Source organism: Armigeres subalbatus, chromosome 2 (genome assembly GCF_024139115.2).
Source record: "Armigeres subalbatus isolate Guangzhou_Male chromosome 2, GZ_Asu_2, whole genome shotgun sequence".
NCBI lineage: Eukaryota > Metazoa > Arthropoda > Insecta > Diptera > Culicidae > Armigeres > Armigeres subalbatus.
In genome coordinates, this window is record NC_085140.1 from 171,221,792 (window position 1) to 171,245,203 (window position 23,412).

The following is a 23,412-nucleotide window of genomic DNA, read 5'->3' on the forward strand; positions in this document are numbered from 1 at the left end:
TTACTAGGAAAGGGAAGGAAATGATGATATGACATCTACTTAACGAGAGGCCAGCGACTCACCGACGCCCTCATAGATGTCAAGGAATTGGATGGTGGGTAGGGTATGTGGTTTAGGAGTATCATTATAAGCAAATGATAGAAAATTCACACATAAAAATAATGCTCATGATATCTAATAAAACATATAAGATTTATCCCAATAAATTGTACATTTGGATTTTTATTAGTGTAGTTTTAAAACCAGAGCGTAGTGTACAAAATAGTAGTTTTTACCACGGATTTTTTTCTGTGTAGAAATCTAAAAATATATTCTGTGTGGATTCTATACAGCAGAATATCACAGTAGATCTCGGCACAGTAGCAGTTAAGTAACACTGAATGCCTAACAAATAGAAGCAAGGAATAATAGATTTTTCAGTTTTCACGTTTCCCAACCGAGTAAACAAACAAAATGTCATAGAGCTGTCTGTTCTGTTTCAGATTATAATAATACTGTTATCACTGTACCTGTGCAAAACAGGCAAAAATGTTCCCAAATTGATTGTTACTATGTTTTTGCATCATAGATGTAAAACCTACCAGAAAACGCCAAAATATAATTTTGGCCAGGATTTTGGTCTAGTTAACCCTTAGTGCAACGCAACGTTACGAACAGTGTCAATAAACCATTTTATAGAAAGCTCAAATGACAGGAGACCTAACACTAATATTTACATTTTACAAGGAACATTTGCGAAAATGGAATGAAATGATGATGATGATGACGAATTGATGATGGCCCACATGCAAATTTACCAAAACAAAGACCGAGCCGTCCACTCAAAATTTCGATCAGCTGATCGAACCTGTCTCGTAAAATGGCTTATTGTAAGGAATCATAAAGAGCGGAGCAGAATGGGTACGTTTGCCTGCGTTTTCATAGTTTTCCCATGGCAAAACTGTCAAAACGTACGCAAACGTATCCATTCTGCTCAGCTCTTAAGTCTTTCAGAAATTTTTATGAAATTCTCAAGAAGTTCATTAATTATAGTATTCTCATACCCTTGAGAAACAGATTATGATCTATTTTTTCTCGGATCCATGCAAAAAAGTAAAATTAGAATTTGTTGGTTTTTTAAGGCATTGAAAGGTGATGGATCTTGCCCCATCCCACTAGAGCACTTAAGCCACAGGGATGTCGTTATCGCTGAACGAAATCATTGCACGGGTTGTTCTACAGTGCAGTGGAGTTACATTGTGATGCAAATAACATAAAGCTAACTTTAATTGTCGTGTATATAGTTAGGAAAATCTATTTAATTGATTTTAACTTTATTGGTTTTGTCATCCACTACATGCTGATATGAGAATCATTTTTTTTTTTCAAACTATGTATCACAACAATGAAGCGAAATGCAGTCCAACACATTACAAATGGTTGAGGCAGCTTCAGGGAAACCCCAGACAGTATTATAAAATATCATCCTTAGATTGACTTCCCTCTTGTTTCAAGTTTCTTGTTCAGTTGTGTAGTATTCAACACCGAAGAACGATGTCATTGCTATCAGCATTTTTACTGTTTTGCGTGATCAACACTGCCCAATATGCCGGTGCTGAACTTCTAGGCAATCAAACAGTTCGAGGTAATTTACGTTTGTTTAGTTTTGAAATTTCGTAACGTGAACTTTATCAACTGTTTCCCAGATATCCTTGCGAAAAACAAATGCTTGTGTCGATGCGACGCAATCGACGATGGTTCGAAAAATTATTTGATTCCTTTTGATGTGAGTTGCTTTATGGTACTCGAATGAAAGATGTGTTCTAATTTGATTATCGTGATAGGACGGAACGTGGTTCGAAGCCATTTCATACTGCCACGAGCAGGGAATGTCGCTGGCACAAATTCGTGATCGGCGTGACCACCAGGATCTGGAAGAATGGCTTCGAGACAATGGTGATGGACCATCAGAGAGCTACTGGATCGGCGGCAATGATTTGGCGAAGCCAGGAATTTTCTACTGGGGTTTAACTGGAAAAGAGATACGATACAAACAATGGGCATCCGGAGAGCCGAACATGGCAGTGATGCGTGGTGAAAAAGAGCATTGTGTGGAACTCCGAGCGGATACAATGAAATGGAATGATTCAGTATGTTCTAAGAGATTGAAATTCGTGTGCGAACGGTTCAATTGAGAAATTAATGTTTTATTGCTTTGGAAAATAAATTCTTACTACTAATATTGACTCACATACTCACAAATATAGCGTTGTCTCCATTCGCATGGCACGTCGTTCCAAACGACACCGCCCCATCGTCCAATTTCGAGACAGTGCTCATTTCCTCCAGCATTATCGGGCTGTCCCGGCGAGTAGTTGAAGTAGCCGCTAATGTATCCGATGGGTTTATTGGTGGATATCCAAATGAAGTGACCTTCGTTTCCCAGGTCAGTGCCACCGATGTACCAAGGACCTTTAGTGTTAGTGGATTTGGCGATCGCCTGCTCTAAAAGCCGACTGTCTTCTTCGGAGGTGATCGTAGCTAACCGATGGCCAACGCTTTGGCATTGCCTCCAGGCTTCCAGGAATGTCACTTCTTTGTTGTTGTGCACAAAGTACTGCTTCTTAAAATTTGTTTGCGGACGACTATCCAAGCATGGAGATCCGAACGAAGAAACTGAAAAGAAACAAATAAATTATTGAACGTCTGCAAGGTATAGGGTACTTCTTACAGTAATCATCGTCACCGTTTGGAGCACAATAAACTGCGCCTAGCAAACAAATGATAACAAAGTGCAAAGAGATCGTTACACTCATTTTAAATTATTTAAGACGTGCTCGTGAATGGTCGCTGATGCTCAGCTTAATGATTGCGCTCACATATTCTTTTGCTTTTAAATGTGATGAGATAGCTAGTGGGGTTCCCCGTGAAATGGTAAACACTACTAGCAACTGTTCTAGAAAGCGCAATAAAATTTCGTAGTGTTCGTTTATTTATTAACTGTCATAAATCCAGGATAAAGTTTTGTTGCTTTTCAAAATTTATGGCATTTCTTATCAGAAGAAAATTATAATTGAATTTCTGCAAACAAGAATGTTGTCACCTGTTCAAATAAAGGGCAATGGGTATAACCGCAGGTAGACGTAGGACTTGTATAAACCTAATGTATTTATATTTGACTTTTGAATTTATTGGGTTTAATAGCTGTGTAGAATTATTAGCAATTTATTTTTTTCAAAACTTCTGGAAATAAAACAAATAATAAGAAAACATAATTAGAATAGATTTTTCTCTAACTATTAAACGCTTATTTACTCAAACAAATGTAGGGCATTTATAGATTTCTTATTGATAATAGTATTTAAAGTTAAAAAGTTATATTAATAAAATTTTAAGATTTTAAGGGGAATTTTTTTCGTCCCGTTTTCTATCTCATTGAACATATATTCATCTTTTCGCCAACCAAAGAAATACAGCACCAATTTGGTTGCTTTTTTGCCAACATGCGTGCTTACTTCTGAAAAAAAAAATACTAATAACCGTAACGTTTGGGTAGACACCATTACGTGGTGTATTCCGGGATAAGATCTACCACGGTTACATTGCCAGCTACAGGCAAATCCTGACCCTACGAATACCTTCCTCATTATCCAACTCCGTGATACTTATGGGTGTCTTTCCCTAGTTACGGGCGTGGCCAGGAGTAGTAATCCTCATGCTTTTGTTATTTTTGTCTAAGACTGGAATCAAGGACCACTCTCCTTCTTGATTTCTGATAACATTCTATATAAGGATCTCAAAAGTAAAACATGAGTATCACTAGTGCTCAATCTACGAATTACACCGTAACAATGGCACAGCTAATACTAATGCTAATGCGTGCTTACTGCTGAATAATAAATAAGAAATGTATTCAGATTTTTTGTAACACGTTCAGTTTTTGAGAAAACGGGTTTTAATTCACAAAATTACGTATTCTCGTGAAAGTTTTGTTTCTCTGTTCTGTGAAGCTGGTTTTCGGCTTCTAACTTTGAGAATGAGAAGTAGTACAGAAAAAATCGTACATGGTCCAAACCTGGGTGGTGCGGATAGAATCGATTTGGTTGTCAAACTGAAGCCAAAATTTTCTATTGTGCCGGAGCCAAACATAGAAGATTGTGGTTATGTTCGTTTCTGATCTAATATTGAGAAGTATTGTTATTATTTTGGGAAAAAATAAAAATAAACTTTGTTTGAGTTTTTTATTCTTTGTAACAAATATTCTCACATTATATTTCGAGTGGAAAATTAGTGGGAATGCAACTAAAAAGCACTCGTTACGAAATTTCACGAGATTCAGCAGCTGATTTGGAGCATGAATGTATGTAAACAATCGTAAAGTCATGAAGAGTCTAGCGCATTTGTGCGCTCTCATGCAGCGTGGAAAGAGAAATTCGAAGAGCGGGAAATGTTTGACAGCCAAGTAACTGCAAAATAATTTTGTTTATGGGAGTGATTTCAAAATATCCCTCTGCTGACTTGAGCGCAGAAAAGCGGCTCTATCCGCAGTACCCAGGTCCAAACAAGTAATTGAATTTTTTTATACGTTTATTTGTTGTGAAAACCGGAATTTATTTCACACAAGTACATATTTTCATGAACATATGATTTCTAGACCAACATTTGAAAAGGGCGTAACAGCCAAAATTTATTCCTTCTGATTCTTCGTCCACATATATAGCTATATATGTAGACGAGGAATCAGAAGGAATAAATTTTGGCTGTTACGCCCTTTTCAAATGTTGGTCTAGATTTGTTCGATTTTATTTGGCACGTACATTTGTTCTGAAAAACGGAATTCAATCAACAAAAGTACGTATTTTCATAGACATTTTGTTTATTTACTCAATAAAGCTCTCTGTCGGCGTTTCAATTCGAGAATAACATTTGAATTTCATAGAATAGACCTTCTAGAATGCATGTGGCTTACTGGATTTTATTTGGCACGTACATTGATTGTGAAAAACGGAATTAAATTCACGAAAGAACGTATTTTCATAGAAACTTGATTACTCTGTTCGTCAAAGCTATGTTTTGGCTTTTCACTTTGGGATTAAAGTTTGCATTTCATATAATGGGCTATGCAGAATGCATGTGGATTATTGCATTTAATTTTGCACAAATCATGTGCATTCTTGCCCATCCTATGAAATTAAAACTTTGTTGATACAGTGAGATACTGACATTCTGTTTTGCTGAGCAGAGGAACCAAATTTCCATGAAAATGTACACTTTTGTGAATTTATTTCCGTTTTTCACAACAAATGTACGTTCCAAATAAAATTCAACAACCCATATACCTTCTACAAGGCCCAGTCTATAAAACGCAAACTTCAATTTCAAAGTGAGAAGACGAAATTCAGCTTTGCAGAGGAGAGAAGCCAAATTTCTATAAAAATACGTACTTTTGTGAATTGAATTCCTTTTTCACATAAAATGTCCGTGCCAAATAAAATCCAATTAACCGTATGCATTCGGTAAGGCCTATTCTACAATATTCAAATTTCACTCTCAAAGTGAAGAGCCGAAGTTCAGCTTTGCCGAGGAGAGAAACCAAATTTCTATGAAAATACGTGCTTTAATGAATTAAATTTCGTTTTCACAACAAATACCAAATAAAATCCAACAATCAACATGCATTCTGCAATGCCCATTCTACAGAATTCAAAATTTATTCTCAAAGTGAGGAGCCGAAATTCAGCTTTGAAGAGAAGAGAATCCAAATTTCTATGAAAATACGTACTTTTGTGAATCAAATTCCGGTTTTTACAACAAATGAACGTGTCAAATAACATCCAACAACACACATGCATTATGAAAGGCCTATTTTACAAAATTCAAGTTTTTTTTTTTCAAAGTGGGGAGCCGTGATTCAGCTTTGCAGAATGAAGAAACCAAGTTTGTATGAAAATACGTACTTTTGTTAATTAAATTTCGTTTTTCACAACAAATGAACGTTCCAAAACAATCGCCCACATTCATTCTATAAGGCCCATTCTACAAAATTCAAACTTTATTCTCAAAGTGAGTAGCCGGAATTGAGCTTTGCATGGGAGAGAAACAACATTTCTATGAAAATACTTTCTTTTGTGAATTTGATTCCGTCTTTCACAACACATGTACGTGCCAAATAAAATTTAACAACCAATATGAATTCTTAAGGCTCATTTCATGAAATACAAACTTTATTCTCAATGGTAGGGGTGGAAATTCAGCTTTGCTGTAGTTAGTTAAAATCCGTTTATCTCAAACATTGGACATGTTACAGAAAATAAGAATATGTATCGGAATGCAGCGTAAATAAATCTATTAAGTACATTGGGCGAAAAAAAGCTAAATTTTATTGGATAGTGTTATTCAATATTTTGGCTCCAAACTCCAAGTCTAGTCAAGTTTAATAATATAATTTCTCAGAAAATGAAAACCAAAGTATAATATAATGTTTATTAAAACATTCTTCTGGAAATTATTTCATTGACTTTTTGAAAGCATTTACATGTAATACAGCGAAATTTTCTAATCTAGAATGGATATCAACATCATTGCTTATTGTGCATCATTTAGTTGCTAAGCCAATGAATGAAAATAAATATTTTTAATCAATTTTTTTTTATCAGTGTAGTTGATTTTTTTATGCTGGGGAATCAGAACTGTTATAGCATAACCCTGTTTTAATGTACGTGTCGTTTAGTACCAACCACAACTTAACATATGGTCGTCAATATGGCACTGACTCGTTCCCATCGCGGAATGATGCGGATTATGAAACCAATCTTTTCCCTGAATGAGCAGACCAAATCACTCTGGGCTTCTTCTTCTTATTGGCATTACATCCCCACACTGGGACAGAGCCGCCTCGCAGCTTAGTGTGCATTAAGCACTTCCACAGTTATTAACTGCGAGGTTTCTAAGCCAAGTTACCATTTTTGCATTCATATATCATGAGGCTTACACGATGATACTTTTATGCCCAGGGAAGTCGAGACAATTTCCAATCCGAAAATTGCCTAGACCGGCACCGGGAATCTGGGCTAATTTTATTTTTCATCATCCACCTCAGCCATCATTGGCCTCTAACAAAAGATATTTTAGTTACCAGATAAAGATTGTCGCTGTCGTCGCTGTCCGGATCATCTTTTGCTGGCGACGATAGGGGAGCTAAATGTCAAAAAGTAAAATCCATACGATTTGACAGCTTGGTACCCAACATGTTGCGGACAGCAGAAGAAAGGGAACCGAAGCGACAATCTTTATCTAGTAACTAAAATATCTTTTCCTCTAACCGTGAACTTTGAGAGATGCGATGAACGATCGCATTGATCGCAACCGACACAACTGAATCCTACCATCATCAAGCATAGAATAACAAAAAAATGTGTCCTCTTCTTTCATGCATATTCGCAAACCCACCGGCAGCTCTCCCGCTGGGGACTGCATGTTGTGTACGTAAACACCAGGGGAGAAGGCGACTGAAGCCCTACCCCGACATGTGCGACATCTGGATTTGATTCTAAAATGTAAACAACAGTATTAATTCTCTACCGTCTTTTTCTTATGGCGAGGCAATTTTTATGCACACTTTTGTTTTCGATATTTATGGAATCCTTATCCAGATTGCTATCGGAAATCAAGGTGGGGAGTTACCCTTGATTCCAATCTAAGATAAAAATGGCATAAGCATGAGGATTACTACTCCCGGCCACGCCCATTTTTACCGTAACTAGGGATAGGAAAGGAAATGTTGATGTAAAACTTACTTAACGAGAAGCCCCCAACTTGGCGACGCCCTCATAAGTTCTACGGAGTTGGTGGTTGGGTAGGGTAAGGTAGGTCATGGAGGTTTGCCTCAAGCTGGAAATTCGACCCACAGACTATGTAGTTTACCTGTTTTTATTTAAACTCTTGCCAGCCGGCTTTCGAAAGAGTATGCTAATATCGATTTTATTTACAGTTTATTCTTTAAATAATTTACAGGCGATTTCTTAACCTCAATCTATCAACAACTATCCGTTGAACAAATCTAAATTTATCAAATTTATACTTTCTGCTCAGTGAGCAAAACGATTCTTCTAGGTTCATCGAATACAAAAATCAAACCATGCCTTTTAAAGATAATTATACTAAACATTTTACAAAGTTTTATTTGAAGTTTTTTCGCAATTTCTGATATAAAAATTCAATAGCTCTGTGACGTAAACGGCCTAAATGCACCACCACCAGAAAATATTCATCACGCGGTGATCTACCTAAACACATATCACACATAGTAATAGAAATGGTACTTCCTTTTGCGTTGTACAAATATGTTGCATTTCACCAAGAACATGACTCTTCTCTTTTCTCCATTCCAGCAAACGTTATAGGGACTCGAAAAAGAATTTATTTGCAGTAACTAACCGAATACAAATATGTGCCCAATAACGATTGCGCACTAACACCGGTTCTAAGCTTCGATGCAGAGTACACGAGCTTTTTTCGCCAGTGACAGGTGTATGAGGCCCTTGGTAAACACAGCTAACGAACTAGAAAAGACAATTGGAAAAAATGCGCGAGCAAAAAGCACGTCAGCACGCGCTGCTGTCACAAACTCGCACACTGCAGGCACTGCTTCTGTAATACACAAAGAAAATCGTGCGTTGGACCTAAAGGCCCCTGACTTACATCATTCTGATGGCCGTGCTAGGAATGCACGAACGGGATGCACAATCTGAATTGTTTACTGGCTTTGACACGAATTTAAATTTTCAATAGCTTTTCGCAATAATCTCAAGTTTTAATAAAATTCGCAAATTGCTGAAGAGTGTTCGAGTTGATTGATATGAAAATCTTTAAAATCCATCTAAAAATAAAGGCGCTAATAACGTTCGAAATCTTCCCTTTCAGCGAAACGCTCACAATTTAGAAAAAAATAAATAAATAAATGACACCCAGTATAGTAAAGAAAGACGAAAGTCCTACGTAAGAAAAACTACAAGAAACAGCCCTACGATTCACGCTGTACGAAATATAGAAGTAGAATACGAAGATACTTTAAAATTTGTGGTCGGATTTAATAGCACATCCAACGTGCTCGTGCCTTCAAATGATTGGAAGCATTTAATTGTTACAACCTTTACCAAGCCCCGAGTCTTTCGGTTACCCAACACTATATTATTCCCTTTTAACTATATTATATATTATTGTATAAAAATCATGAACAAATGTATTAAAAACACGTTTTCGGCTTCGTAACGCTTCACCATAAATAAACCTTCCAAATTAACCCTACCTTCCAAATGTATCCCTGCATTCGTATCGAAATCAAAGAACTATTTTTCTTCAAAAAAACAGCCGGTTTCGACTAGCAACCCTATAACCTTCTAGTATTTCTAGTTTCGACGATGGGTTGCCAAGAAATGTCGTTCACACGCTTCCTATACAGTAGTCGGTACATGCTCAAGAATAACACTCACTATTTCAGAAAATGTTTTAGTACAAGTATATTCCCAGGATGTGCACATACGGTGAACGATTATAAGACGGTTTTTTCTTTCAAAGGCGAAAGGCTTAGAACAGTGATCCCAAGCATGCTTACTATCAAGGGCCGCACAGTAGCTTTGAGCTGTTGAAGCGGGCCGCAGTATATTTACAAGATTTGTTTTCCAGTTTAGGGATCGTACACTAATTACGCAAGCCTTTATGGGGGGGTGGAGGGGTCTTCCATTGTCTCACACTCCATATAAATGAAAAAATATTTGTATGGGAAAAATCTTACATGGGGGGGAGAGAAGGTTGAAAAACCCAGAAAAATTGCTTACGTAAGTAGTGTACGGCCGCTAATTTCAGAATATTGAATATTTGAACAAAATGTTTTATTCCTGTAAATCTTTTTCAAATAAAATATGTACTTCATTCTACAGATTTTATTGCCGTAGCTGGCTTTTAGTCTATAGTACCGTTTTTACAGTGGCGGACTTGTCATGAGAATTTTTTTTTTTGCTATAGCATCTTTTCGGCCCAAAAGGCAGAAAATATTCTATGCTGTTTTCCCAAATGATCATGTAACAACCGATTATATAATTTTAATCACTACATAACTTTTCGTAGTAAAAAAACTTTTCTGGTATTATGAGCTGCATACGGGATTCTGAGAAAAAACTCGTTTGAGATTTTAAACAGAATTCATCTGGAATACTCAGCAGACTTACTTACTTACTTAATACTCAGCAGAGTCCGTTTGGAATTCTAAACTGAATACGTTTGAAATTCTGAAAAGAGTTCTTTCAGGAATCTGAACAGAATAGAATCAGAATTTTAAACAGAATCCGTTTGAAATTCTGAAGAGAATCTATTCGCGATGCTGAACAAAATTCTGGTCGACATTCGGGGCAGACGAAGCTCTATCTATTAAAGGTACACTCAACCCTCCTTTTACGGCAGTTTTTTTTACGTCACTTCGTTTTACGGCCTCCTTTTTACGGCACGTGACGTAAAAAAAATTTGAAACATTATTGACATCCAAAAGTAAGCCTATGAGAAGGCACTCTTAGAAACCCAAAGAACAAAGTAGATGCTTTGTATACACATCATTTGCCTTCAACAATTGTTCCGATCCAGTTCATCCAAGAATTTCCTGGAGTCTACACGCGTAACCGAAGACCTAAGGTCTACAAACGTGGCGAAAGAGCTGTTATCTATTGTAAAAAATGGTTTATGCCCAATTTGATATATTGAACCAAATTCCGTTCCAGGTCATACAAGAATTCCTTGGATTATAGGTCTTGAGGTCTACCCGCGATACCGAAGGGCTGTTATCTCTTTTATTAAATGGTTCATGCTCTGTATGATCTATTAAACTAAACTCAATATGCCTTAAGCAGCCGTTCCTTTACTGGTCATCCAAGAATTCCCTAGACTCCTCAGCCGCGGATTCATCCCAAATATGTCCTCCGAGTATTTGTCTTTCACTTGCGTCTCAAATGTAGGCATATGAGTTGTTCTAAGATCTCCAAATTGCCCTTGAGTTTGAATCAAATGGTCTGCCGAATCAACCAAGGCTTTCATGATGTTCCCAGCCGCGGTATTAACCCAATTATGTCCTCCGAGTATTTGTCTTTCACATGGGTCTCAAATCCAGACATATGAGATGTAGTAAGATCTCCAAATCGTCCTGGAGTTTGAATCAAATGTTCTGAAGAATCAACCAAGGCTTCCATGATGTCCCCAGCCGCGGTATCAACCCAATTATGTAATCCTCTTAGTAATTTTCTCTCACTTGTGTCTCAAATCCAGACATATGAGATGTAGTAAGATCTCCAAATCGTCCTGGAGTTTGAATCAAATGGTCTGCCGAATCAACCAAGGCTTCCATGATGTCCATAGCTGCGGTATCAACCCAATTATGTCCTCCGAATAATTTTCTTTCCCTTGCGTCTCAAATCCAAGCATATGAGATGTAGTGAGATCTCCAAATCGTCCTGGAGTTTGAATCAAATGGTCTGCCGAATCAACCAAGACTTTCATGATGTTCATAGCTGCGGTATCAACCCAATTATGTCCTCCTAGTAATTTTCTTTCACTTGCGTCTCAATTCCAGACATATGAGATATGGTAAGATCTCCAAATCGTCCTGGAGTTTGAAACAAATGGTCTGCCGAATCAACCAAGGCTCTCATGATGTCCATAGCTGCGGTATCAACCCAATTATGACCTCCTAGTAATTATCTTTCACTCGTGTCTCAATTCCAGACATATGAGATATGGTAAGATCTCCAAATCGTCCTGGAGTTTGAATCAAATGGTCTGCCGAATCAACCAAGGCTTCCATGATGTCCATAGCTGCGGTATCAATCCAATTATGTCCTCCTAGTAATTTTCTTTCACTTGCGTCTCAAATCCAGACATATGAGATGTAGTAAGATCTCCAATTTGTCCTGGAGTTTGAAAAAAATGGTCTGCCGAATCAACCAAGGCTTTCATTTTGTTCATAGCTGCGGTATCAACCCAATAATGTCCTCCTAGTAATTTTCTTTCACTTGCGTCTCAATTCCAGACATATGAGATATGGTAAGATCTCCAAATCGTCCTGGAGTTTGAATCACATGGTCTGCCGAATCAACCAAGGCTTCCATGATGTCCATAGCTGCGGTATCAACCCAATTATGTCCTCCGAATAATTTTCTTTCACTTGCGTCTCAAATCCAGACATATGAGATGTAGTAAGATCTCCAAATTGTTCTGGAGTTTGAATCAAATGATCTGCCGAATCAACCAAGGCTTCCATGATGTTCATAGCTGCGGTATCAACCCAATTATGTCCTCCGAGTATTTTTCTTTCACTTGCGTCTCAAATCCAGACATATGAGATGTTTTAAGATCTCCAAATTGTCCAGGAGTTTGAATTAAATGGTCTGCCGGATCAACCAAGGCTTCCATGATGCCCCATGCCGTGGTATCACAATGGCACAATTATGTTTCCAGGGTATTTGTCTTTCACTTGCGTTTCAATTCCAGGCATATGAGTTGTTGTAAGATCTCCAAATTGTCCTGGAGCTGGAATCAAATGGTTTGCCGAATCAACCAAGGCCTTCATGATGTCCCCAGCAACCCCAGTAACAACCTGCGCAGCACAAGTCAGACAATCATCCCAAGGAACATTTTTAGTTCTATAACGGTCATGAAAACCATTATTTGCTCTACATGACTTCGGTAAAATCAGCATAAAACTAAAATGTTTGTAGGGATGGTTCTAGCAATTTGATTGTGACTAAATTCGGCAATTCATATGGGCCATGCCCTTTTTGATCCATAGAACTAAAGTGAATACGGCTTCAACTATTGTTCCATTGCAGATCATCCATGAATATCATCCATCCCTGAAATATAAGCTTTACGGTCAACACGCGTAACTAAAAGGCTGTTATCTCTTTAAAAAAAACTTGCTCATACCCGTTTTGATCCATAGGACTAAATTGGATACCTCTTCAACTATTGTTCCATTTCAGGTAATTTAAGAAACTCATAGAGTACTGGTCTTTAGGTCTACAGGATTATTATTTTTAAATGATTTATCCCACTTTGATCCATAGATTCATATTAGATACGCATTTAACAATTATTCCACTCCAGGTCATCGAAGAAATATCTGAAGTCTAGACTTCGTGGCCGGGGATATAATGGAAGCCTTGATTGATTCGGTAGACCATTTGATTCAATCTCTAGAACAATTGAGAGATCTTACAACATGTTACATGTCAGAATTTGAGACGCAATTCGCAAACTATCCAAATTCCAGGAAAACTTTGAGATCTTACAACACCTCATATGCCTTGATTTAATACGAGTGCAAGACAAACACTCGGGGAATATAATGCAGTTGATACCGCGAGTGAAGAAATCATGAAAGCCTTGGTTGATTTGGTAGACCATTTGATTCAAACTTCAGGACAGTTTGAAGATCTTACAACACGTCATATGTCTTGTTTTGAGATGCAAGTGAAAGAAAAATATTTAGAGAACATATTGGAGTTGATACCACGGCTTAGGACATCATGAAATCTTTGGTTGATTCGATAGATCATTTGATTTAAGCTTCAGGACAATTTGGAGATATTAGAACATCTCATATACCTGTATTTGAGACGTTAGTAAAAGACAAATAATCGGAGGACATAACTGGTTTGATATCGCGGCTGGGAGCACCATGAAAGCCTTGGTTGATTCATTACACCATTTGAACAATTTGGAGATCTTAAAACATCTCATATACCTGGACTTGAAACGCAAGTAAAAGTCAAATACTCGGAGGGCATGATTGGAATGATACCGTGGCTGGGGGCACCATGGAAGCCTTGGTTGATTCATTTCACCATTTGATTTAAACTCCAGGACAATTTGGAGATCTTTCAATATCGAATATGCCTGTATTTGAGACGTTAGTAAAAGACCAATACTCAGAAGACAAAGTTGGGTTGACATCGAAGCTGGAGACATCGTGGAAGCCTTGGTTGATTCTGTAGACCATTTGATTCAAACTCCAGGACAATTTGCAAATCTTAAAACATCTCATATACATGGACTTGAGACGTAAGTGAAAGACAAATACTCGAAGGGCATGAGTGGAATGATACCGCAGCTGAGGACATCGTGCAAGCCTCAGTAGATTCGGTAGACCATTTGATTCAAACTCCAGGACGATTTGGAGATCTTACAACTGCATACATGCAAGAATTGAAGACGGATGTGAAAGACAAATAATCGGAGGACAAAATTGGGTTGACACCGAGACTGGAGACATCATGGAAGCTTTGGTTGATTGGGTGGACCATTTGATTCAAACATCAGGACAATTTGGAGATCTTACAACATCTCATATGTCTTGTTTTGAGACGCAATTGAAAGACAAATCCTCGGAGGACATAATTGAGTTGATACCACGACTTGGAACACCATGAAGGCTTTGGTTGATGCGGTAGACCATTTGATTCAAATTCCAGGACGATTTGGAGATCTTACAACTTCATTCATACAAGAATTGAAGACGGATGTGAAAGACAAATAATCGGAGGACAAAATTGGGTTGACACCGAGACTGGAGACATCATGGAAGCCTTGGTTGATTCGGCAGACTATTTGATTCAAACTTCAGGACAATTTGAAGATCTTTCAACACCTCATATGTCTTGTTTTGAGACGCAAGTGAAAGACAAATCCTCGGAGGACATAATTGAGTTGATACCACTACTTGGGACATCATGAAGGCTTTGGTTGATTTGGTAGACCATTTGATTCAAACTCCAGGATGATTTGGAGATCTTACAACATCTGCTGGATTCGGAGAAATCCTACAATACCTCATGTAAGACGCAAGTGAATGTATATGAAAGTATCCTCACTATCAATAAATTAAGTAAAATACTAGAAATTTTAGCAAAAATTCTTTTTACGTCACATTCGATTTACGTCCCCCCAATAAGTGACGTAAAAAGAGGGTTGAGTGTATCAAAATATGAGCGTTATCCGAGGATGACCCCCTTAAAACAGTTTTTTTAAATTAACTTTTCAACCAGATTTTTTACATTTTCGTGATTTCTACAAAGTTATTCGGGTCAACAAAATACACATTTTGATTACTGTAGAGAGTTTCTACCTTTTAAACTAAAAAAGTTATGTAAGTTTTTCTATTTTTTTAAGGCTAACTTTTACCTTAAGTAACTTCTTCCGGCGCAAAATGGCGCAGTTGGTTCAGATGGCACCTGAAAGTCCTGGCTTTCTGCTACATCTGACATGTGAAACCCCTTGTAGGCAAAAGTGGGTAAGGAATGTTACATTCAGAGGAAGTGTTCAATGTATTGGAGTTCGAAACACTCGATTTCACGATCACAACTGAATTACTTTTAAACCTTATAATTTGAAGGTTCGGTCTCTTCTAAGAAGTTCTTAGGGATGAAAAGACGCTTTTTTTGAAATACAATTTTTAATGGTTAATCCTCCTAGAAGTTAGTTGAAAATTTTCTTCTCGTCAAAAAATTAAATACTATATTTGTGTTCTCATCAAAGCTGTGGAAAATTCGATTACGAACAACTTAAGTTACATTTTTTAAGATAAGTTACATATAAAAAATGCCGAATACTACCACTAAAGCGCAACCGAATAGAGCTCATTGCAGCACATAGTTTCTGTTTCTAAAAATGTTTTCAAATATAAATTCTTGTTGAACTTATTTTTATTATACATTTGTCTCTATATTTAAAGGTGGGGACATCGTTTCTCTGCAAATTTTAGTAATTACCTTTATTATTCACACTCGCTATCCGATGAATCTTGAGCATCAGATTCAATGAGAAGGTCTTTCGCATCTTCTGACAGTATGTTGATAGCTTTTTTAGGCCATCCACGAGTTTCAGTCACTGCTGGATCTGAAGACAGAAGCAGCCAGTGCAGCAGGTCCACATTAGCGCTCTGCCGGGAAATCTTTCGAGTGTGGTTCTCTCGGTATCTATATGATTAAAATTGTGTGAAGAAAGTATGATATTTACTCAAGCATATATATTTTTACCTTTTCCATTCTTTGTTCTTCGCCTCCTGAGCTTCTTCGGAGAGTTGTCCAATCGGGATTAAGAAGTAATCTATAACCGCCGATCCGTGAATGAGAACTTTGTGCACACTTGCAGGAAGATAATACCATGGATACGAAGTAACGCACAAGCGTGCGGTCTCTTTACAAAAAGCATCGAAAGCAGCAATATTAACTTTCAGCCCAGATGCCATAACCTGCAATATTGACCCGCAGCGTTGAATGATGACTACGTCTAATCCAGTAATAGCGGCCACTTTTTCAGCATTTTAAAAAAATCTTCTTGCAACGTTTCCTGTATTCGATGTTCCACTCCCCCCTGCTCGTGGCTTATCGACGTGTAGTCCTAGCTCTAGTTTGAACTTCTGCTGAATGCATTTTTTTCTCTTCAGCATTTTTACTTCCAGCCGATAGGCTACTTTCAACAAATATTCCATGAATCTGATCCATGCATGTAGAGTACTTAACCCAAATTGATAGTTGTCAGTCTCTATTCGAAGCTCCTGCACAGCCTTAAGATTGTTCATCTCCGTTGGCTTGGCGTTACAAATGTAACATCTTGCTGCTGATTTTGTTTCGGTAAGCGATGAGCATACCTTTCCATCGACCATGGTTAACAACAATTTGTAGGAAATTCGAATGTTACGGCCATTCTTTACAATCTCCGTTGGTTTCAAATGATCGATTTGTTCTTCCAGATATTTTTTTTTCTTGAATAGCGAGTTCTGCCGATTCGGCTGAAAACTGAATATGTATAGGCCGGCAAAGCCGTGTAGACGAGGGGTGAGGATTTTGAAATAGAGCTTTATTATTTGATTCCGCCTTTATCAGAACGAGCGATGACATGAAGATGCTTGCATCACTCTTTGATCCATCGTCGTTCTCAAATTGTTGGTTATATTCCGAATTTTCCGTGCTTCTATCCATACCATATTTTATCGTCATTTCTACTTCAAGTAACTCTTCATTCGTGAAGCTGTTCAGTTTTTGCTCGTTTACATCAATAATTCGCTCAGAAGTAATATCTAGTAACGACTGCAGTTTAATAACGATTTCAGTATCTGATACTGTGATGTACTCATCCGCTGGATAACAACGCTTTTTAGCTGCTAACACCTTATCATACGCTAGATAGATGTTTGCGTTTCGATGTTTTGCACCCGATTGAATTTTTTTTGTATTGTTTCGTTGAAAGATTGGCATCCACGATCAATGCTAATGCTTCTAAATCAATATACATGTAGAGTGGACATTCTATATCTTTGTTCCAATACTTCCTCATTTTGTAAACACGGGACGGTGTTGTTTGTGTAGCCTCTTAAAGAATTTTAGCTCGATCCCTCTGATTAGCTGCTCTTAACTTCATTTCAGTTGCAATTTTGAGTTCATTGACTTGAAAGCGATTTCGGATAACAGCAGTCTTTCGTCTTTTAGATATAATATCACTTTGCTCAAAAGCAACTGATTTTCTACCAGCTTTTGTTGCTCTGAAACACGAAAGTGCTGCATTTGGCAACTTGAAAGATTTATCAAAATACTTTGAATGACTTGCATAGATCATATGCAAAGAGCGATCATGCTTCGTCCAAAGCCTTTGGAAATAGTCACAAAGTTTTACTGAAGTTCTTTCGATTCTTGAAGCAATTTTTAAAAAAGTTTCGGGCCAACTCCATGCTTAAACAGGATGTGTGTGTAAACTGCTCGTTTTTTTATCTCTACCTTTTCCGTGAGTGTTACTCCAAAGTAAGAACAAATTACGTCTATCAAGTTCCACTATATTTAGAACATCATTTGAAATAGTTTGGGAAACAAATATTCAATTAAAATGTTGAAAGCAAACTAGTATTTTCTTTAATAAAGTTACTTTTCTCATTAAGATATACAGGGTATCAGCAAGTATTCCTGGCAGGCTATTGCGCATCGGCAGAACCCTTTAAAGCCACAATTACATCTTTAAATACAATGACATCGCCTGTACTATATAATGTTTATACTCACGATATTCCAAAAATAGGTGGATGCGTACGTTACCAATTCGCAGACGATGTAGCAATCACATCGTCGTCTAATGATCCTGTAGAAGTGACTATTAACCTCAATGCTAGTCTGATCCAGTATTCCAATTATTGTAAAAAATAGAAGATCAAAGTAAATGAAAACAAATGTGAAGCAATGTTCTTCACCAGATTTAGAAGTCCAAGAAAGCTACCAAATAGAAATCTCAATTTTAATGGTTTTGAAATACCTTGGAAAGATGAAACTAAGTATTTGGGTTTAGTTTTGGATAAAAAACTTACTTTCCAGAAGCATTCACAGTACATTCTTGAAAAATGTGAAAAGCTAGTCAGGATTTTGTATCCTCTTATAAATCGAAAATCAAAACTGAATGTAAAAAACAAGATATTACTTTATAAAACAATTTTTCGATCAACCTTAACATATGCTTCGCCCGTGTGGTCAGAATGCGCCAATACTCATAGGAAAAAATTGCAAGTTTTTCAAAATAAGTGTCTGAAGATAATTCATAACTTACCCCCTTGGTTTTGTACTGAAGAGTTACATAATATCAGTAATATAGAAACATTAGATCAATATTGTAATAGACTCAAAACAATCTATAACCAGAAATGTGCTAGTTCTTCTTTCGATATGTTGCGTGATTTGTCTACTTAGTTTTAAGTTTATTTTTTAAGTTTGACTATTTCAATAGGAGGTTTTTTATTCTGGAGTCGTTGTTTTTTCTCCATAATTCAGTTAATTATTGTAAATTATATAAGGAACATCGAAAAAATATGCGAAAAACCACTCCAATGATGAAAGCTGTAAACCGAACTCATTGTAATTAGAATAAGGAATTTACTATGTAATAATGTTTCCAAGATAAATAAACTTTTGATTGATGAAAAAAAATACAATGACAACTAGCTGCATCATAAATACTCGATTTAGCATGCACGAATACGCAGTACCGACGGAGGTCCTTCGTAGCTTAGTAGGGAAAGCACCTGTCATGCGAACTGGGGTCGTGGGATCAAACCCCACCGAAGGGGCGGTTACCCTCCAATACCTTTTCCGAACTAAATCTATCACATGTTGTACATATGCATAATCAAGTTTCAGACATAGTAATTAGTTCCTATCTTTGTTTTTTGAGCCTGTACCGGGAATTAAACTCTGCCCTATTCAAAATTTCTAAAACCATTTTATGCAACTACTCACTTGTATCGACCGTTGTTTGCAACAATAGCGTTTGATTCACTATTTATTTTCACTTTAGTCAATGGAAACAGCTGAATAAAGCAACGAAAGCAACGTTTTTAGCGAAAACGATCACCTAGTATTTCCGTATATAAATGAGCGTTGCAGCCTACTATGACAGGAGCACATTGAACACTGACAAAAATATACTTATTGTGTTTATGTTAGGCAATAGCAACAATAGCACTTTTCTCATAATAGCTATTTGAGTTCGCATAACAAACATGAGGAACACACGTTATCTATATTTCCTACAAATTCTATAAGTATGTGATATTTTTAAAGCAGAGGGTTGTAAGTGCAAGAATCTTATTTTCTACATTTTTGCCAATAAAAATATGTGAAAAATTGAATCTGCTACATATAAACTTGTGAAAAATTAACGGAAGATATTTTATTGGAACTTGGTGCATTGAGACTTTTCAAAATTATTAAAAAACTAATGAATCTTTTTTTTTCTTTAAATTTAAAACCCCCAATTCTATTTGAAGATATCAACTATGTATTGCGATGAGCTTAGTTCGCTTTCACGTCAGTGGTAATAATTGATATTTGTTTTGTGTATAACATATCCTACTCACTCTTGCCTTAAACCGTTATTACATTTTAGTTGTAGCAGAAAGCGCTGTTGAGAACATAAACATTGTATTTCATTTTTGACGAAATAAAATTTTCAACTTACCTCTAGGAGGATTAATCATTAAAAATTTCATTTCAAAAGAAGCGTCTTTTCATCCCTAAGAACTTCTTAGAAGAGACCGAACCTTCAAATTATAAGGTTTAAAAGTAATTCAGTTTTGATCGTGAAATCGAGTGTTTCGAACTTCAATACATTGACACTTCCTCTGAATGTAACATACCTTACCCACTCTTGCCTACAAGGGGTTTCACATGTCAGTTATTGCAGAGAGCCAGGACTTTCAGATGCCACCTGAACCAACTGCGCCATTTTGCGCCGGAAGGAGTTACTTAAGGTAAAAGTTAGCCTAAAAAAATAGAAAAACTTAAATAACTTTTTTAGTTTAAAAGGTAGAAACTCTCTACAGTAATCAAAATGCGTATTTTGTTGACCCGAATAACTTTGTAGAAGATCACGAAAATGTAAAAAATCTGGTTGAAAAGTTTAATAAAATAAAAAACTGATTTTAAGGGGGTCATCCTCGGATCATATTTTGATACCTTTAATAGACGCTCATATTTTGATACCTTTAATAGATAGAGCTTCGGAATGTTCTACGAAGTTTCTCGCAATGTCGAACTCTACACCTCTTCTGAAGAAATCAATTCTCTATTCATGTTTTTGGCGAAAAGAAATTTTTTATCTCACTTGTAGGTGGATTAATCATCAATTTAATTACATCAAAAGATGCGTCTTTTCATGTCTAAAAACTTTGTAGAAGATACCAAACGTCTAAAACCAACGGTTTCAAAGTTATTCAATTTTGATCGTGAATTCGACGAAATCGAACACTGTGCGATTGAAGGTTCTGAACAGAATCTGTTTGCGTATCGAATTCGAGGAATTGGAATGGTATTTTCAGCAGTATCCCCTGTTGATAGTCAACGTAGTTTCTGGAGGTAAAAGTCTCCCAAATTTCAGTTCAATTTCTCGAAAACCTAACTTGTTGTAAAAAATAAAAGCATCCTCATTACGCAGCAGTGTATGACAGCATTATTTTTACTCGTAGTTCAATCTTGAGTTTCTTGAAATCTACGATTAAATACATAATTATCATAACCCGGGGCGATAACATCGAAGTATATTTGTTGTCGTCCTACTTATCATCTATGTATGGAGTTACGAAATTCATGGAGTAACTAAAACTTTTCACGACATATAAATCGTGCTTCAACATCATAGTGATGTGAACTTTATAGGTTCCCAAATTCACCGAGATATTGGGAATGATTAAAAGCTTTTTCTGTCATATAATACTTATCAATGTGGCACATGAAGTGTATTCTCAGAAAACCTTCGCGGGCCGCAGGAAAAGGCTTGGAGGGCCGCATGCGGCCCGCGATCCGCACTTTGGGGATCACTGGCTTAGAATATCAACAATTGGTTTACGGGCATATCTGCTGACTATGGTAACTGCTTATTTAACCAGATCGGATGAATACCGACGATGAGGACATTGCAAAACCCTTGATTGATCTGATAGATAACTTGGGCTAAACTTCAGAAAATTTTGAAGTAACTCGAGCATCTCGTATTCCTGAAAATTAATCACAGGAATAGGTTTCAGGATGACTCAACTTGTTCGAGTAGTCAGAACTATCAAACAATGTGATTGAGGATTCAAACACGCCAGATTTATTTGCATGTTCTTAGAAGCAAAATCTTCCCAAGGTTTCGGACCCCTGATATTTTCCTACAAAGCCAACATCCTGGTGAACAGCAATAAGGTTTTATCAATTTCTCGGTCTCTCTTAATTTCCACAGCTTTTAAAATACTTCCTGATTTTTCTTTGTTATTTTACGTGTTTTAACAAATGATTTTTACGTGTTTTAACAAATTCAGAGGCTGGAAATAACCGAAAACAAACTGCGTAAAAAGCAACCCCATAGTATGCTATTTGGTGCATATGCAATAGACTGGCCCAGCTTAGTATGGTGAGATAAAAATGTTGTCGAATTCCACGGGGCACCCCCCAGAATCGTGTCTTTGGGTGAGAAAATCAATCTCTGAAAATTTCAGCTCAATCGTTTGTTGCATAACCTCTCGCATTTGATTTGAAGTTTGTATGGAAATTTCAGCCAAAATATATGGGAAAATGCACCTTCGTCACTCATTCGATCTGGAAATTGGCTCTGATTGCTCGATTGATCTCAGAATTGCAAAAACGGCAATTGGTATGCTACAGAACAATTTCACAGAACATTGTATGATAATAAAATGAACTTTTATATACTTTTCGGCTGATTTATTTGGAGCTGAATTGTGTATTTTTGGATTTATTGATCGAATCGTATCAGCCAAAACCTATATAAAAGTTCATTTAATCATCATACAATGTTCTGTGAAATCGTTCTGTAGCATGCCAACTGCCGTTTTTGCAATTCTGAGGTCAATCGAACCAATTTCCAGATCGAATGAGTGACGGAGGTGTATTTTCCTATACATTTTGGCTCAAATCCTCAGTGTTGAATACTGAAGTCAACTCCCTGCTTGATAGCACTCACCTGAATTTTCTTTGATCCATCGCTTGTATTTGACAACATCAATGTACGCCGTATAGTCTGTTGCACTACAAAGGTTCTCATTCTCCTGTCTGGCTGCCGTAAACGATATTATACCCAAGAGATACCAACTGCCTCTCACATTTCGGAACAATCCTCCGCCGCTATCGCCATTGCAAGCATTCGTTCCATTTCGGTAACCGGCACAAAACATCATATTAGTCAAAGTAGTTGCAAACACTGCCTGGTTGCTGGCGATGCATGCTGCTCTGGACACAATTGGGGCATTTGCTGCCTTCAAAGCGTTCGATATGTTCTTTTTCTCGGTGAAGCCCCAACCCACAATCGTCCCTACAATATTGTCACTTGTAAGTGAGAATACAGGAAGGCACGCAGGTTGTACGAATTTTCCATACTGGACAGGTTCTTTAGTAATCAATAACGCAATATCATTGTCATGTTTGTCAGAGCTAAATTCATTATGGATGATTATTGAACTAAGGCCTCTTTCATGCTCGTGGTCTCCTTCAACGTCAAGCAAATGTTTTCCAACTTTCACCACCAGCTCGTCGATGGCCCGTGCTGTACGAAGTCCGGGAACCGTGACGCAATGTGCCGACGTAATGACGACACTTTGGCCAACAAGAGTACCACCACAGATGTACAGCCGAATGGGAACCTCCTGGTAGATGGCCGTGTGCCACGGGTAATCCCCGGGCTGGACGTCGTACGCACTGGTAATGAGCGAACGAGTTTTGTCTTGCCTTATGCCACACTTGGAGCACCAAACAGTGGCATCGTTGAGGTACAGAAGTGCGATAAGAGCGACGCTAAAAGCCAATGAAGCGCTCATCTTCCACTTTCGAACTGATGCCGATTAATTTGAATACTGAAGTATAT

At 37.3% G+C, this 23,412-nt stretch overlaps 2 protein-coding genes across 2 annotated transcripts; one reads left to right on the top strand and one right to left on the bottom strand.

The window, feature by feature from the left end:
- Positions 1-1,369: 1,369 nt before the first annotated feature.
- Positions 1,370-2,241, top strand: LOC134211208 (C-type lectin 37Db-like). Its single transcript, XM_062687893.1, has 3 exons — positions 1,370-1,624; positions 1,686-1,765; positions 1,824-2,241. Exons 1-3 carry the CDS (start codon positions 1,534-1,536, stop codon positions 2,172-2,174), a joined length of 522 nt encoding a protein of 173 aa, XP_062543877.1. The 5' UTR covers positions 1,370-1,533; the 3' UTR covers positions 2,175-2,241.
- Positions 2,166-23,386, bottom strand: LOC134211204 (clotting factor G beta subunit-like). The gene is made up of 2 exons (XM_062687885.1): positions 22,516-23,386; positions 2,166-2,655 (listed from the first exon to the last, which is right to left on the bottom strand). The coding sequence occupies exons 1-2, from the start codon at positions 23,363-23,365 to the stop codon at positions 2,216-2,218; spliced, it is 1,290 nt and encodes a 429-aa protein (XP_062543869.1). The 5' UTR covers positions 23,366-23,386; the 3' UTR covers positions 2,166-2,215.
- Between the last annotated feature and the right edge of the window lie 26 nt (positions 23,387-23,412).

Excerpts from the sequence above, each read along its gene's own strand:
- LOC134211208 (XM_062687893.1), top strand. The coding sequence starts at position 1,534 with ATGTCATTGCTATCAGCATTTTTACTGTTTTGCGTGATCAACACTGCC. Across the intron at positions 1,625-1,685 it reads AGGCAATCAAACAGTTCGAG|ATATCCTTGCGAAAAACAAA; the intron begins GTAATTTACGTT and ends ACTGTTTCCCAG. Across the intron at positions 1,766-1,823 it reads ATTATTTGATTCCTTTTGAT|GACGGAACGTGGTTCGAAGC; the intron begins GTGAGTTGCTTT and ends TTATCGTGATAG.
- LOC134211204 (XM_062687885.1), bottom strand. The coding sequence starts at position 23,365 with ATGAGCGCTTCATTGGCTTTTAGCGTCGCTCTTATCGCACTTCTGTAC. Across the intron at positions 2,656-22,515 it reads ATGGATCAAAGAAAATTCAG|TTTCTTCGTTCGGATCTCCA; the intron begins GTGAGTGCTATC and ends GTTTCTTTTCAG.